The 13,347-nt window shown below is 42.6% G+C and overlaps 2 protein-coding genes across 4 annotated transcripts; one reads left to right on the top strand and one right to left on the bottom strand.

Annotated features, from left to right (window-relative positions):
• Positions 1–73: 73 nt before the first annotated feature.
• Positions 74–3,259, bottom strand: ercc1 (excision repair cross-complementation group 1). Of its 2 annotated transcripts, XM_031858607.1 has the most exons (9): positions 3,109–3,259; positions 2,510–2,911; positions 2,173–2,276; positions 1,890–1,989; positions 1,446–1,522; positions 1,000–1,099; positions 712–783; positions 515–583; positions 74–424 (listed from the first exon to the last, which is right to left on the bottom strand). In XM_031858607.1, the coding sequence occupies exons 1-9, from the start codon at positions 3,166–3,168 to the stop codon at positions 362–364; spliced, it is 1,047 nt and encodes a 348-aa protein (XP_031714467.1). In that variant the 5' UTR covers positions 3,169–3,259; the 3' UTR covers positions 74–361. The 2 variants fall into 2 exon arrangements, with proteins under 2 accessions (XP_031714467.1, XP_031714466.1); XM_031858606.1 differs by having other exon boundaries at positions 2,510–3,184.
• Positions 3,260–4,162: 903 nt separating this feature from the next.
• On the top strand, positions 4,163–13,341 carry sona (SON DNA and RNA binding protein a). 2 transcript variants are annotated; one of them, XM_031858604.1, is made up of 10 exons: positions 4,163–4,320; positions 6,236–6,330; positions 6,578–6,785; positions 7,963–8,039; positions 8,142–9,830; positions 10,252–10,603; positions 11,462–11,976; positions 12,184–12,680; positions 12,841–12,925; positions 13,092–13,341. In XM_031858604.1, the coding sequence occupies exons 2-9, from the start codon at positions 6,303–6,305 to the stop codon at positions 12,913–12,915; spliced, it is 3,441 nt and encodes a 1,146-aa protein (XP_031714464.1). In that variant the 5' UTR covers positions 4,163–4,320; positions 6,236–6,302; the 3' UTR covers positions 12,916–12,925; positions 13,092–13,341. The 2 variants fall into 2 exon arrangements, with proteins under 2 accessions (XP_031714464.1, XP_031714465.1); XM_031858605.1 differs by lacking the exon at positions 4,163–4,320 and having other exon boundaries at positions 4,337–6,330.
• Positions 13,342–13,347: the final 6 nt, after the last annotated feature.

Raw genomic sequence — 13,347 nt, 5'->3', positions numbered from 1 at the left:
CCCTGGTTATTCCTTGTTGGGAGCAAAGTAATAAAGGATTAAGGTACACTGTACAGAAACAAATTACAAATATTCCAAAATATTTATTTTCATAAAAAAATGAATTTAGCAGTGAACAAATGAGATACAATCTTAACTCAATACAACATAGAATCAGCGTACAACTCTAACAGCTAAAGAGTTCACATCTTAAAATTCTCAGTCTCAGAGAAGTCACATTTCTTTCATCACCGTAGTAAATACAGAGTGTTTACAGTATTTAATTCAGCCCTCTGAAGAGTGTGTATGTGCTGTGTCTTCGCATGCTGTTCAAATCTATTGTTCTTTTCAGGAGGCTGTCACACATCCTTGGTAAGAACTTTCAGCTGACTTTTGTCTTCGACTCGAGGAAGGGCTTATGGAGCACATCGTAGAGTCGCCGTGCCTGCAAGCACAAAATGTCAACAGGGTCATTTAAGAAATGTTCCAGCTACTTTCTGTATATTCATATGGTGCACTTGTGTTTTTAACTCACCTTTTGTGGTCCGAGGCCTGGACAGAGAACCAAGTCTTCCTTAGAGGCACTGATGATTCCTTCTACCGACTGGAAAAAAACAACACACAATTCATCATCTCATTGTGAAAAGATTGATTCAGAGTACACCATAAAATCAGTTTCTGATTGCAGTATAGCAGCAATCTGAGGATAATCTTCGCTGTAGTGGTACTCACTGAGAAAGTGGACAGCAAGGTAATGGCGTCGGTCTTGTTCACAGACTTCACAGTGGTCAGGCAATCAGTAACCTAAAAACAAACCAATCCAATCATGTTTGCATTGTTCAAAGACTAAAAAAAACACTGCACCACTTTGGCAAATACTCTTATTACATTGAATTTTCCTTGACATTCTACGTGACTGCATCATATTCACTCAATCACGTTAAAATGTTTCAAATTGTCAAAATGACGACATTAAAAATAGCAATAACTTCACAGTTATTAAAATAGAAATCCACACACTTTTGACAGGTAGTTTTTCTCAACTTGCTCCTTCAGTAAGTCTGCGGGCTTATTTTCGTACGACTTATACGTTTCCAGGTAACGCCCTGCCTCCTCTGGACTGTCAAACCAACGTGAAGAAAATATTAGTTGTGATTATTTATTCATTTTTGTTCGTTATAAAGCACAATATTCCATAATCAACAGAAAAATAAACAAACTGGAGTCTGGCTAGAACTCAAAATGTCTACCTGACAATCCTGGCCAGAATAAAACAACATAATAAAACAACATTTCTTGAATGTTACAATTGAGTAGTTGAAGTATGAAAAGCCATTAAATACCCATTACAACCCCAAATAGGCATTACATAACACATTCAAAAGAGTTTCCAAGTACTCTCTCCTCTCTGTCTGCGTCCTGTCAGTAACCGTTCAGTCCACTTGGCAGTCTGCTGCAGGTCTTACCTCCAAGCCAAGATGAGAGTGCAGTCAGCCATGATGCAGACGCGAGCCAGCTCCTTCAACGTATGATGAGGATCTTTCTGTGATGAAAGAACAATATCAGAGAGAAAATATCTTAAAGCTTTATAAATGGAGTTCGGGGTGATATTCATCTCTATGGAAATGTTCAGTGTTTTGAACCAGATCTGAATGTTTTTCAAACAGTATGTAGTATTTCTCTACTCTGGTATTTAGATTTTCCGACATACAGTACTGAAAATGCTTCCAGCTGCACAGTTCAGACTTCAATTACACTACTGTTAGTGTAACAAATTGGGTCTAGGACTCTAGTACCTGTGAAGTTTGATAAATACAGAACTAACAACCAGAATAATGCCTTAAAACAATGAAGCTATTTCAGCTGTGTGACTATGTGAATGTTTACTGAATTAATATAACCTTACTTACCACGTCTACTTGTACCAGTAACACTCGCAGGGTAAAAGTCTGTCCAAGCAGCTTCAGACGGTCGTGGATATAGTTTGGATTGAGATTGTGATACCTCAGACTTTGAACCAGGCCCAAAAATTAAAAAAATGCAGCAAAAATAATACACAAGACAAAAAAAAAACATGAAAAAGAACATGTCGCACATCAAATATTAATTTAAAAATGTCTGTTCATCACGTACACATGCAAACACACTTTTCATCTCACACACACAAACTATACTTGTGGCACAAAAACCCACCTGAGGAAGAGGGCGCAAGTTGTCTGACCCAAAACATAGTCAGGTACAACATCTCCAAACTCCCACGGGACACTCCTCACAAACTTCAGGATGGGATTTCCCCTCTGAATGAGAAAATAATGATGACAATAAACATGCAATTAGATACAGGTACCTACTGTTGACCCGGCCAGCTAACAAGCCTGAAAAGAGTCAAACTATTCCAAGCTGATAAAGAAACACAGGTAGTAGTATCAACAAATGGGAATTCGAATATGCATGAGAGAGTTGGTGATTTTCTGCCCAAATCTAATACCTAGTGTTGCCCAAGTGAAGAGGGACAAACGTGGATGCATACCTGTCGAGGACTGACAATAATGCTGCTCCCAGAACCCACTGGTTTTGGGCCCAGGCTGGGGCTCGGATCAAACCTTTGACAGCTCCCCTCTTTCTGGTGTATGTCAGCCACCTGTGGGTCCTCGCTCTCCTTAGCCCCTTCAGATCCACCTTCACCCTCTTCAGCACGGTCCTCAAGTGTTTCACAGGACACTGAGTCTGACTCACTTTGCTTCTGATCGGTCTTGAGCAGTTTGGAGGAGCCCTCTCTCTGAGGAGGAGGAGCAGCCACATTGCTTTTACTCTGGACGATGTATTCTGCATAGGAAAAGGGCTGCTTCACGGGCTCAGAAGCAGCTGAAGATGAAGGAGAGCCTGAGGTGTTTTGTCCTCCTTTGGATGAAGGCTGAAACTGCGGCTTTGGCTGTAGAGAGTCGATATTTATGAAATGCATCATGTAAAACAAACACTGGCGTTTTTGAAAAGCATATTCAGACCAAACCCTTGTGTTGCAAAGTTGGTAACGTTGAGACATTTACAATTGTGAATTTATAGTAGCAGTTGCCAGCTGGAAAGCTAGCTAGCCGACGTAAACAGTTAGAATTCAAACATAATACCGACCGGTGTTCTTTCTTTAACGAAAGCAGTGTCGTCCAGGTTGATGTTGAACCTCTTCTTCATGTCTTTTAGCTGAGGATGACTCTCCAAGTTAACATAACCACTATCCTCTTGACTTCAGCACTCCTGACAGAGCTACACCATCTAAAGAGCTACAGCAACAACTCTTTAAGATTTCCGGCCCGGTTCCTTCAGAATAAAAGCACCATCTCCAAAAACGATAATAGACTACTTATTATTCACATGTCTGGAAGGAATATTTAAGTGTTCACTGCATCTAGCATGTTAATTGAGGACCAAAATGACAGTACTTTAACTTTACAGTTTCTGCCTAGCACATGTTTTCAAGCTAAAACATGAATAGCACATGCTGTCCTGATGTTTTCCAATAGCCCTAAATAGATAGAGTTAAGTTAAGTTGACTGTGGTTAAGCCCTGACTTTATGTCAAAGAAGTTGTACATGACTGAGACAATTTGTATTTATAATCCACACAGCCCTCCAAAATACAGGGTCAATTTTCTCCTCAAATAATCTAATTAAGTGTTGCACAAAATGATGCTTAAAAAAACAATATACTGTCCATGTCCCAGCTTCAAGAACAACTTATTGAGTCGATGCTTAATACAGACATTGAAGCCATTTCGGCCATAGAATATAATGTTAACATGTGCTCAATGTCTGAACCATTCCCAAGGTGATCTTTATTAGAATGTGTGAGTTTCACATTATTTTTAAGTCTGATCAAAGCCAATAAAGTATACCATCAGGTTCAGAATTAATGAGACAAAATGACCAGATTACTAACTAAACATAAAATATATCAAAAGTTTATGGCATTCAAATCTGACATAGTATCTACGTGTATATATGTAGATATACACCCATACAAGAGGTTATTTTTATTTAACACTGTGCACTACATTAAATAATACATATATAACGCACATCAGAACATTTTGGTAGTTTGCCACAAAGACGTAAAATATAGGTTTGTTACCATGGAGCATGTAGTTGCCTAGGAGACGGTAACGCCGCCATTGAAACCACGCAGCATGGCATGTTGGGATACTTTTCTCCCCATCATGGCGGATCAGGTAGTTGGCTAACGTGAACGAGTTAGCATATTCAACGGTTATTTGGTGGTCACATATTGAATGACTGTAGCTATCTTGCATTTTCTACACACGGACCGCATCCACGGGACGTAAACTAGGTAATTATATGCAACAGAATCTGGAGATGTGATGAGCGAACGAGCTTGCTTTGTTGAAACAAGTAGCAGCTAACTGTGATAGCTAGCTAGCTAGCTCGTTGAATCGATAGCCGCATGCTACGGAGCTAGCTACGGTGGCTTGCCGCTTAGGCCGCGGCGTGCAGGAAGCATGTTTGGCTTATATCTTGCCCGACTGGTAAACGCGTTAAATAATCTACGTTTCGGGGAATAACATTTTATAGTACAAAGCCATTGATATATTAACCTAAATTATTGAAAGCTAGCTGCAGAGATCTGTGAATGAATGTTAACGCTGTTTACGAGCAGGGCAGGCCTGACTGTTATCTAACATTTGAATATGTGCTGCTTGAAACTTTTGTTCATCTTTTCGTATCTATTGCCCGTGCAGCTGTGATCCAACAACACGCATTAGTTGTTTTCTGTGTAACTGAATGCTGTGACATAATTTGTGGCTCTAACTAAATGTGCTAACGCTACTTGAAATCTTAAGTAACGTGTGGGCAACCGCATCTTTGTCGGCTAACGTTAGCTTTAAGTAAAGCGGCAACGTTAGCTAAACGTTTTGGCTACATAACCTCACATGTTGTCTTACAGTTGTAGTATCGTTGTTTTCGAATATGTGATTTAACTATTGTACAGTTTAAGTAAATTGTTTATGCAAATACATATTTTATGCCATTTTGAGTTGCTAAACTGAGATTGTGCCTTCATTTTCAATGTTTATGAGAGACGTTACGGTAACGTAGCCGTGTTTCTCGCGGTTTATGGTTGTACGACAGCAAAGCTAATGTTGGCTTTATTGAAGCTTTACGACTACAGGACGCCTGCCGTTAAGGTACAGATTTGGGGCAAGTTCCTACTTTTTTGACATTTTACTCAATTTTGAGTCTGGTTTTGGTGACCCACTTAGCTATTTACGAACTTTCTTTGCGTTAACAATCCAGCCTCACTGTAGTCGATGCAGGGAATGCAACCTTTGTTGGGTTTTGAGTCTGGTTGCTTGGTCCTAGATAGTTATTCCATTGACTCCATTGTGTTTTTACACCTCCGGCCACGTTTCGGTCAGTGATGTTAAGGCAGGCATTTTGCCTTTAGTTGCTCACAGAATATTTCTCCCCTGAGGAGAGCTGATGTGTTGGCAGATACATGGCACTTTTCACTTAACTTGGTTGAATCTTTCTAAATTGTGTCACATTACTGGAAACTACCTGAAAAGTATGTTTACAGACTGTAATATCAAAAGCAATGGGTAATCATCCACTCTGTTATCCTCTCAGTAATTTAGTCAGCTTTTGGCATTTGTGCCGAGACAAACTATGGGTTTAACTAAGCATTTTGTGTTCAGAAACAAGCTGTCTTAGTTTGCCAGCTAAACCGTCAAGTTGTTGACCATAAGAATTAAGTTATTTTGGCTGGACAAAAGTATTTAATTAAAAAAAATGAAATGTCACAATACCTGTTAAGGAAGGAGATAAAATGCAACTATCTTTTTTAAATTTGTTTCAGCACAAATTGGAAACAGATCACCTCCAATCCTGAACCTGTAGATATTCTTGGTAGATCCTGATTCCTGCCCTGTTGATTGTTGTCACAGTATGCATATACAACAGCAGTCTAAATCTCACCTTCATGAAGTTTATAATGTTCAGTTTTTTTTTTTCAAACTCCTTAAGAGAGGTATCAATTCAGCCTTCATTTTGCAGACTGTTTTTGTTTTAGCTTTGCACGGCGTGGCCATAGCGGACCTATCCAGGCCCAGCAAAAACCCTATTGATATTCATACTAAGATGATGTTACTTACATTTTACTGTAGCATGGCTATGAAATGCATTCTCTTGTGTTGGTGCTGCACTCTTTGTTGCTTAAGTTAAAATAACTTTGTTTCCCTTGCCAGTGTTGAGTGAGGGAGCAGCAGGGCTGTGACGTTAAGAGAGCATTTTACAGAATCGGCCACCAGCACAATGGAATGTGCAGTGGACATCCCCTCAGGTGAGTGGTGGATAAAACACAAATACATTTTTGTCATTTCAATCTTGACCCATTTTGATTTATTTTACTGCTGGATTCCCCACATCTCAGGGATACAATGTTAGTCTATCATAAATGTCCACACGAATGCTGCATTTTATTGACATACTCATTTTATGTGCAGCACTAATGAAATGTTCTAAGTTTTCTACATGTCATGGATTTGCCAAATACTTGTGTCGTCTGAAATACTTGCCGCCCTGTACAGGTGAAGAGGAGGCACTTGAGAAAGACGACATGAATGCGAAGGAAGGGACTGAGCCACCACCCAAGAAAAACAAGAAGCACAGAAAACACAAGAGCAAAAAGAAGAAGAGGAAGAGGAAGGGGGAAAAGGAGAGCAGTTCAGAATCTGGTGCAGAGTCGGACTTGGAGCAACTGCTGTCTCCAAATCCTGTCAGGAACACCAGAGCCAGGTCAGAAGACATTTTTATTTAAACACATTGTGTACACTAAATGTACTGTCAACTGTGACATGGCAGCTGTATATATGATATGTTAACAAATAAGTTATGTGATAGTAAATGCACATCTCTTTTCAATGTGTTACACATAGATTTATTGTCAATATTTCATATCTTTAGGTGTTTAGATTTCATATTCACGCTGCGGCCACATTCTTTGAACAGAGATGCACCGATTGCAATTTCCTTGGCAGATTCAGATTTTTTTTTCAAAAGTCTGACTTCCTGATTCCAATATTTGCTGATTCTCATTTTCTTTCTAAGAACTATCATTGACAGACTTACTGTTTTTTTTTTTTTTGTTTTTTTTCCACCATTGTCCATGAAAATTAATTGTAAATGTCCTGAAGTTATTGTGAACTGTCACAAATCCTACATGTTACCCTTTCACTTTGTTCTTGTCATCTATAGTGGTTATTTGCATAAAAAACACACAATACAAATAATGAATTAATTAATTAAATTAGGAAATAAAGGACTGTATGTTTTATTTAATTACTTTCTTTGATTGAAAAAGATTTTGGCATTGGAAGTTTTAATTATATTTTATCAGCTGCATAGAGCTAGTGTTAGAAGTTAAAGAGGTCATAATTACCTCTCCAAGATCTATTTCATATTTCTGTGAAAACATCTCCATCAAGCAACTGTATTTATTGAAGTTACTCGCCATAAACACATTTTTACAAGATAACAAATCATCATGACAGCATTATAATTTACTCAGTAGAGGTTTGACCGTACCATTATGCAAGTCAGTGCAACCTCCTTCAATGTTAGCCGTTGCTTCGTTATGGGCAGAACTGAACTAGGGAGAGACCCCGTACTGTCAGCAGACAAGCTGGTCACTTTAATTACAATATGAGAAGTGTGTGTTAGTGAGAGGCACTCGGGACCAATCAACATTTTGACACCGATGTAATTGTCTAGAGAATATGGTTTGAATTCTAAATATTCTGTTATCAAGGGAGATCTGTCTGAGAAAAGCCACCAGTCCCACTAAAAGGATGATTTGTACCTTACCCAAAGTGAGAAGATGTCCTAATTGTGTTTTGTTTGTTTGTATTGGGAACTTAAGTTTTACACGGAAACAAATAAAAACCGCAATGTCTCCTTATCTCGGTGTTGTTAGTGCCAGACTAGCAGCAGCTACAGGAACTGGAGAACAAGCTGGGCTGAAGGAGGAGGGGAAAAGGGATGTAATTACAGGTAGGAGACGCTCACACACAAGCATGATTAATGTTTTTCTTTTAAAGTAATGGATTATTTTCTGTTATTTGTTGCTTTTTAAATCGTCACTTCTCCTCTCAGATCGAGCCGATATGGAGGGCGATGCAAAATCCAAAAAACACAGAAGACACGCTGCCAAGAAGAAGAAAAAGAAGAAGAAGAAGGACGAAAAGCAGGAAAAGAAATCCCCATCTCGCTCCCCATCTGAAAGCAGCTCAGCTTCAGGCTCTGAGTCTGAAGGTGAAGGGGTGAAAGTGACTGGTGATGGAAAATACTCTCCCGCTGCAGCATCCGACCTGCAAGAACCAGTGTCCAAACTAGTTTCAAAAAGCAAACGAGGAGAAAAGTCTGAATTGCTTGGAGTGAAGAAAAAGGAGATATCGGATATGGATGTGTCTCCATCTGGAGCGAAGGGCAGCAACACCAATCAAACAGAAAAGGATATGAGATCGCCCTCTGCGGGCCAGGATGAGATAACGGCCACAGCAACAGGTAAGACAGAGGGTGGTTATGAGGGTACATTCAGCCATGCCCAGGAACTCCCTGACATCATCCCTAAACAGGAAGGTGCTACCCCGAGAGAGGAATCAGGTCTGAAAGATCAGTCCAATTGCAGGTCTCCATCCCCTTCCGGGGGCCTAGACATGAAGAGGTCTGGTTCAAGTCATAGTCGTTCACCAACACCTAGTCCTACTAGGGAGCAGCCTGGGCAACCAGCAGCAGCAAGAAAAGAACGGTCAAGAACCCATTCCAGGTCAACCTCTAAAGAAAAACGGTCTGTAACTCCTCTAAAAAGTCGGCAGCTATCCCGCTCTCAGTCCCCTAAATCTAAGAGGAAGTCACTCTCCCAGTCCCCAAAGTCCTTCAAGAGAGATATCTGTCAGTCCCGGTCCACCTCTCGCTCCCTCACCCCCAAGAAGAAGGTGTCAAAGTCTCCGAGGAAGTCCAAGTCTCCTAAACGTCGGAGGAGTTCATTGTCCGTTTCTCCGAAGCGGCGCAGAAGTTCCCACTCTCCGAAAAGAAAGTTGTCGCGATCCCCTAAACGCGGCGGGCGCAGGTCTCCCTCTCTGTCTCGGTCTCCAAGGAGAAGTCGAAGGCACTCCAGGGCCCGCTCCCCTAGGCGAGGCGGTGCGGTTGGCAGGCGTTCACGGTCACGTTCTGTCAATAGAAAGCGCCGCTCCAGTTCTAGATCAAGACGTCCCGTTCGTCGCTCCAGGTCGCCGGCAAGACGCGCAGGAGGTAGGCGCTCCAGGAGTCGATCCGTGTCTCGGCATAGGAAGTCACCACCGGCCAGATCCCGCCGCTCCCGCTCTCGGTCGCTTCGCAAGAGAGGGCGTACTCGGTCACGTTCTGTTGTTGTCCTTAAGCGCAACCGGCACTCCAAATCCAAGAGTCCTTGCAAACGGACCAAATCCAGAACCCCTCCCTCCCGCCGGCGCTCCCGTTCCCCCGGCAGGAGAAATCGTTCACCGCCGAGGTCTGGCAAACGCTCCAAATCTCGCTCGTTGTCTCGAAGGCTTCGGTCAAAGTCCCAATCACCGATACCTGTCAAGAAGAGGTCCGAATCTCCGAGGAGTGGAAGACGTTCAAAGTCTAAATCTGTTTCGGCGCCCGTGAACAGATCTAGATCCGGGTCGGAGTCGAGTGATGGGCGGTCGGACAACTCCTCCCCAGCCAGATCCACATCTTCCTCTCCTGTTAAAGAGATGAAGCCGTCCTCCCCTGAGGCAGAGACGGCTGTGGAAAGCGGAGGATTTTCATCTACAGCAGGTCAGAATTTCTTTTTTTATAGTTAAGTGTAAATGTAAATTACAAAAACTTAAAATGTATTTTGTTAAACTTTTTGTATCTGCCCAGTTACCAAGAGTGTCAGCCTTGTGAAGTGAAAATCTATTTGATGAGTAACATTGACATGAGTGTAATATTACAACTGGGATATATTAACCTTACTCATCATCAAATCCCAGTTTCAAGTTACCGTCCACCCCTCAGGCCTCTAATACCATCACAATGGTGGAACATTATCTTGCTCCTTGTTTGCTCTTTTTAACAAACAGTCCATTTTTATTATTGAATACTTGTAGTAACAGAGTTTAAAAGTATAGACCGCATAAAGTAGGAGCTAAAATCCCCTGTCTTTTGTGTAACTGTTGCAGTGAAATGACATAACCTGTCTTAACGTACCATGCAGGTGCTTGGAAACCTATGCCTGCAGCAACTGTCCCCAGCCCCCAAACTGGGAGCTTCTCAGATACGTTTCCAGACCAGCCTCAGGCGCCTTCTCCCAACCATGACAAGGAACAGAAGGAGTGTGTCAGCTCAGCCAATGAGCAAGATGTTTCCAGGTCCGGTTCCAGAGAGCCCGCCGCTGCCCCAGATCGGTCCGAGCTTTCGGACGGATCGGACGAAGAAGAGGATTCTACCTCTCTAGTTAAGCAGCTGTCCAAGTCCCGCTCGCCTACGGATCGAAGGAAACCGTCCCTCTCAACTTCTCCACCACGACGATCAACATCAAAGTCTGCATCCCGAAGGAAGCCGTCAAGGTTTGTAGAGTGTTAGTGTGTGTATGTACCCATCCCACGTCACAAATCGGGTTTCTGTGGGTCCTAAAAGACATCAAAGTTGAATTTCTGTAAGGTCTTCAAAGGTATTGAATATGAAAGACCTCGTGAAACAGGAACTTGTAAGGCATCTGAACACCAGACCTAATGCTAACGTCATGTTGCAATAGTAGTTGTAATTTAGAAGTCGGTATTGTGCATCAGTAGTGGTGTAACTCACCGTAGTTGATCTGTGATATGTAACGTTCCCCCTCGCTGTTCGGCATGCATGTGAACTGCTGATAAATTGTGCAGTTCAACATCATAATGTGAAATAAAGTTTTACGCCTAATATTCATCTAAAATATGCGATCAGGAGTTCAACATTAATGCTTTCTAGTCGCCGATCCCTGATAATGCTGCATTATGAACAACGTATCTGTGTTGATTGAAGTCGAAAGAAGGGGAGAGCTAGTAATGCTAACAGCTAATGTACGTAGGTTCCATTCAGTGACCGTATGATGCGTTCTGGCTCTGTTCAGTAAAAATTGATATTGGACAAATCTAAATTTATAAGTTATCATGCGGTGTTAAAATGTTTTCTTGTTAAATGTAGTTTTTTGCAAGACGGCTGAATAAATATATTTGTTTGAAGATGTTTTTACAGCAGAATGATGACCTGTTTAACATCCTAACAATAGCTCTAAGCAGCGTATGAGTAAAACTGCTAATTCCAAGATTTTTTTTTTTTTTTTTTCATCAATAAAAATAAATTTTTTATGACCTAATCATCAATACGCTCTGAGTTTTTATGATCCCTTGCACCCCTTTTCATCAGTCTTATCATTCACCCTTTCTCAGGTCTAAGTCTCCCGTGAGGAAAAGGGATTCCGTCTCTCCACCGGAAAGGAAGAAACGACGGTCTAAATCTCGAAGTCCTGCCCGGCGGAAGAAGTCGCGCTCCCCTGCAAGACGTAAGAGGTCACACTCCAAGTCCCGGACCAGAATCCGCCGATCCAAGTCCCGCTCTCCTCCAACCCGAAAGAGACGATCCCGCTCACCCAATCTCCGCGGGAGGAGGAGGTCCAAGTCCGCAGACAGGAGCAAGCGATCCAAGAGCCGCTCCACCGGCCGCAGAAAACGATCGGTAGACAGAAGCAGGCGATCGAGGTCCCGTTCTACTGACCGCAGACGCAGGTCTAGGTCAAGAGGCCGAGGGAGGCGCCCGGTGTTTCGCAGTCGTTCGTTCGATAGGCGGGACAGGTGGAAAAGAGAACCCAGCCACTCTCCAGTTCTCATCCTCCGCAAGCAGCGCCGCTCAGGGTCCCGGACACGACGCAGCACCAGCAAGACTCCTCCACGCCTCACCGAACTGGGTAAAACATTTTGATAGGAACTAAGGACACACATCATGAACATTCACGCATTAACTTTTGTATGAATTATTTTTTATTTTTTATTTTTTTAAAATTTTTTTTTTTATTCCAAGTGTTTGTTTTACACTGCTCGTATGCTTAATCTCGCCCTTTTCCCCTCTCTATGCCCTGTTGTTGCATTACCCCTCCCTCCCTCTCTCTCTTCAGATAAGGACCAGTTGCTGGAGATAGCCAAAGCTAACGCCGCTGCAATGTGTGCTAAGGCGGGGGTGCCCATTCCTGAGAGTCTTCGACCGAAAGCCATCCTCCAGCTCCCTCTACCCACTCCCTCTCCTACTCCTCTCTCCTTACCGCTACCTCTCCCAATGGGCATGGGCATGGGCATGGGCATGGGGATGGGGATGTCCAACATGCCCAATATGGGTCAGATGGGAATGCCCAATATTCCAGGAATGCCCAGCATGTCAAACATCACCATGAGTGCTGCTATGGCAAGTATGACAGCGGCTACTATGACCGCTGCCTTGACCAACATGGGTGCCCTGGCGGCCATGCCTCCCCTTGCCCCGCTTCCCACCATCACTAACAAGCCTCCGCCTTGTCTCGCTCCCCCAACGCCAACTCTCAACCTGGACCACATCGAGGAAGCCAAGAGGAAGGTCACTCAGCAAGCTAACATACACACCATAAAGGAGCTCACTGAGGTAAACGGGGAACTGCGTTCATGTGTATTTGTGTTTGAGAGAGATTGTACTCTAATAATAACAATGTGCACATGTTTGATAGTAACAGTGTTGAATCAAAGCCTGTGGAAGACTGTACCAACACAAAGTAACTGATTTGTTTTTTTCTGTGCTTCTGTAGAAGTGTAAGATGATTGCAAACAGCAAGGAGGAGATGGCCATCGCTAAACCCCACGTCTCAGATGATGAAAGCTAAAATCGTCAAGGTAAAATTTCCAATCTTTATTCTTTTATGTTTGTCAGTCTGTGTTCTTGTCTTTATGTTTAAATGTTCCCTCACTGTGATGTTCGTCTGCATATTAAATGAAACCTGATGTTTCTGTAGATGTTAAATGGTGAACAAACTGACCTTTTCTCTCTCTTTGTACACAGCCAATCCCCTCAAAGGACTAAAGGAAAACATAACCAACGCTTTACAGGAGGACCTACCTTCCCACAGTTCCCTTCGGCAGCCAGATGACCCGACTGAGCCTCATAAACCACCGCCACCAAGAAGAAGAAGAAGAGTATCCAAGTTGTCACAATCAGACATACGGGCACCAGCCACTGCCCCACCCAGCTCCCCAGTTTGTTTCTGTCTGTCTGTGTGAGAGAGAGAGAGAGAGAGAGAGAGAGAGAGAGAGAGAGA

This window comes from Anarrhichthys ocellatus, unplaced genomic scaffold (genome assembly GCF_004355925.1).
Source record: "Anarrhichthys ocellatus isolate YVR2014 unplaced genomic scaffold, GSC_Weel_1.0 scaffold20, whole genome shotgun sequence".
NCBI lineage: Eukaryota > Metazoa > Chordata > Actinopteri > Perciformes > Anarhichadidae > Anarrhichthys > Anarrhichthys ocellatus.
This window is presented reverse-complemented; position numbering and strand designations above follow the sequence as displayed.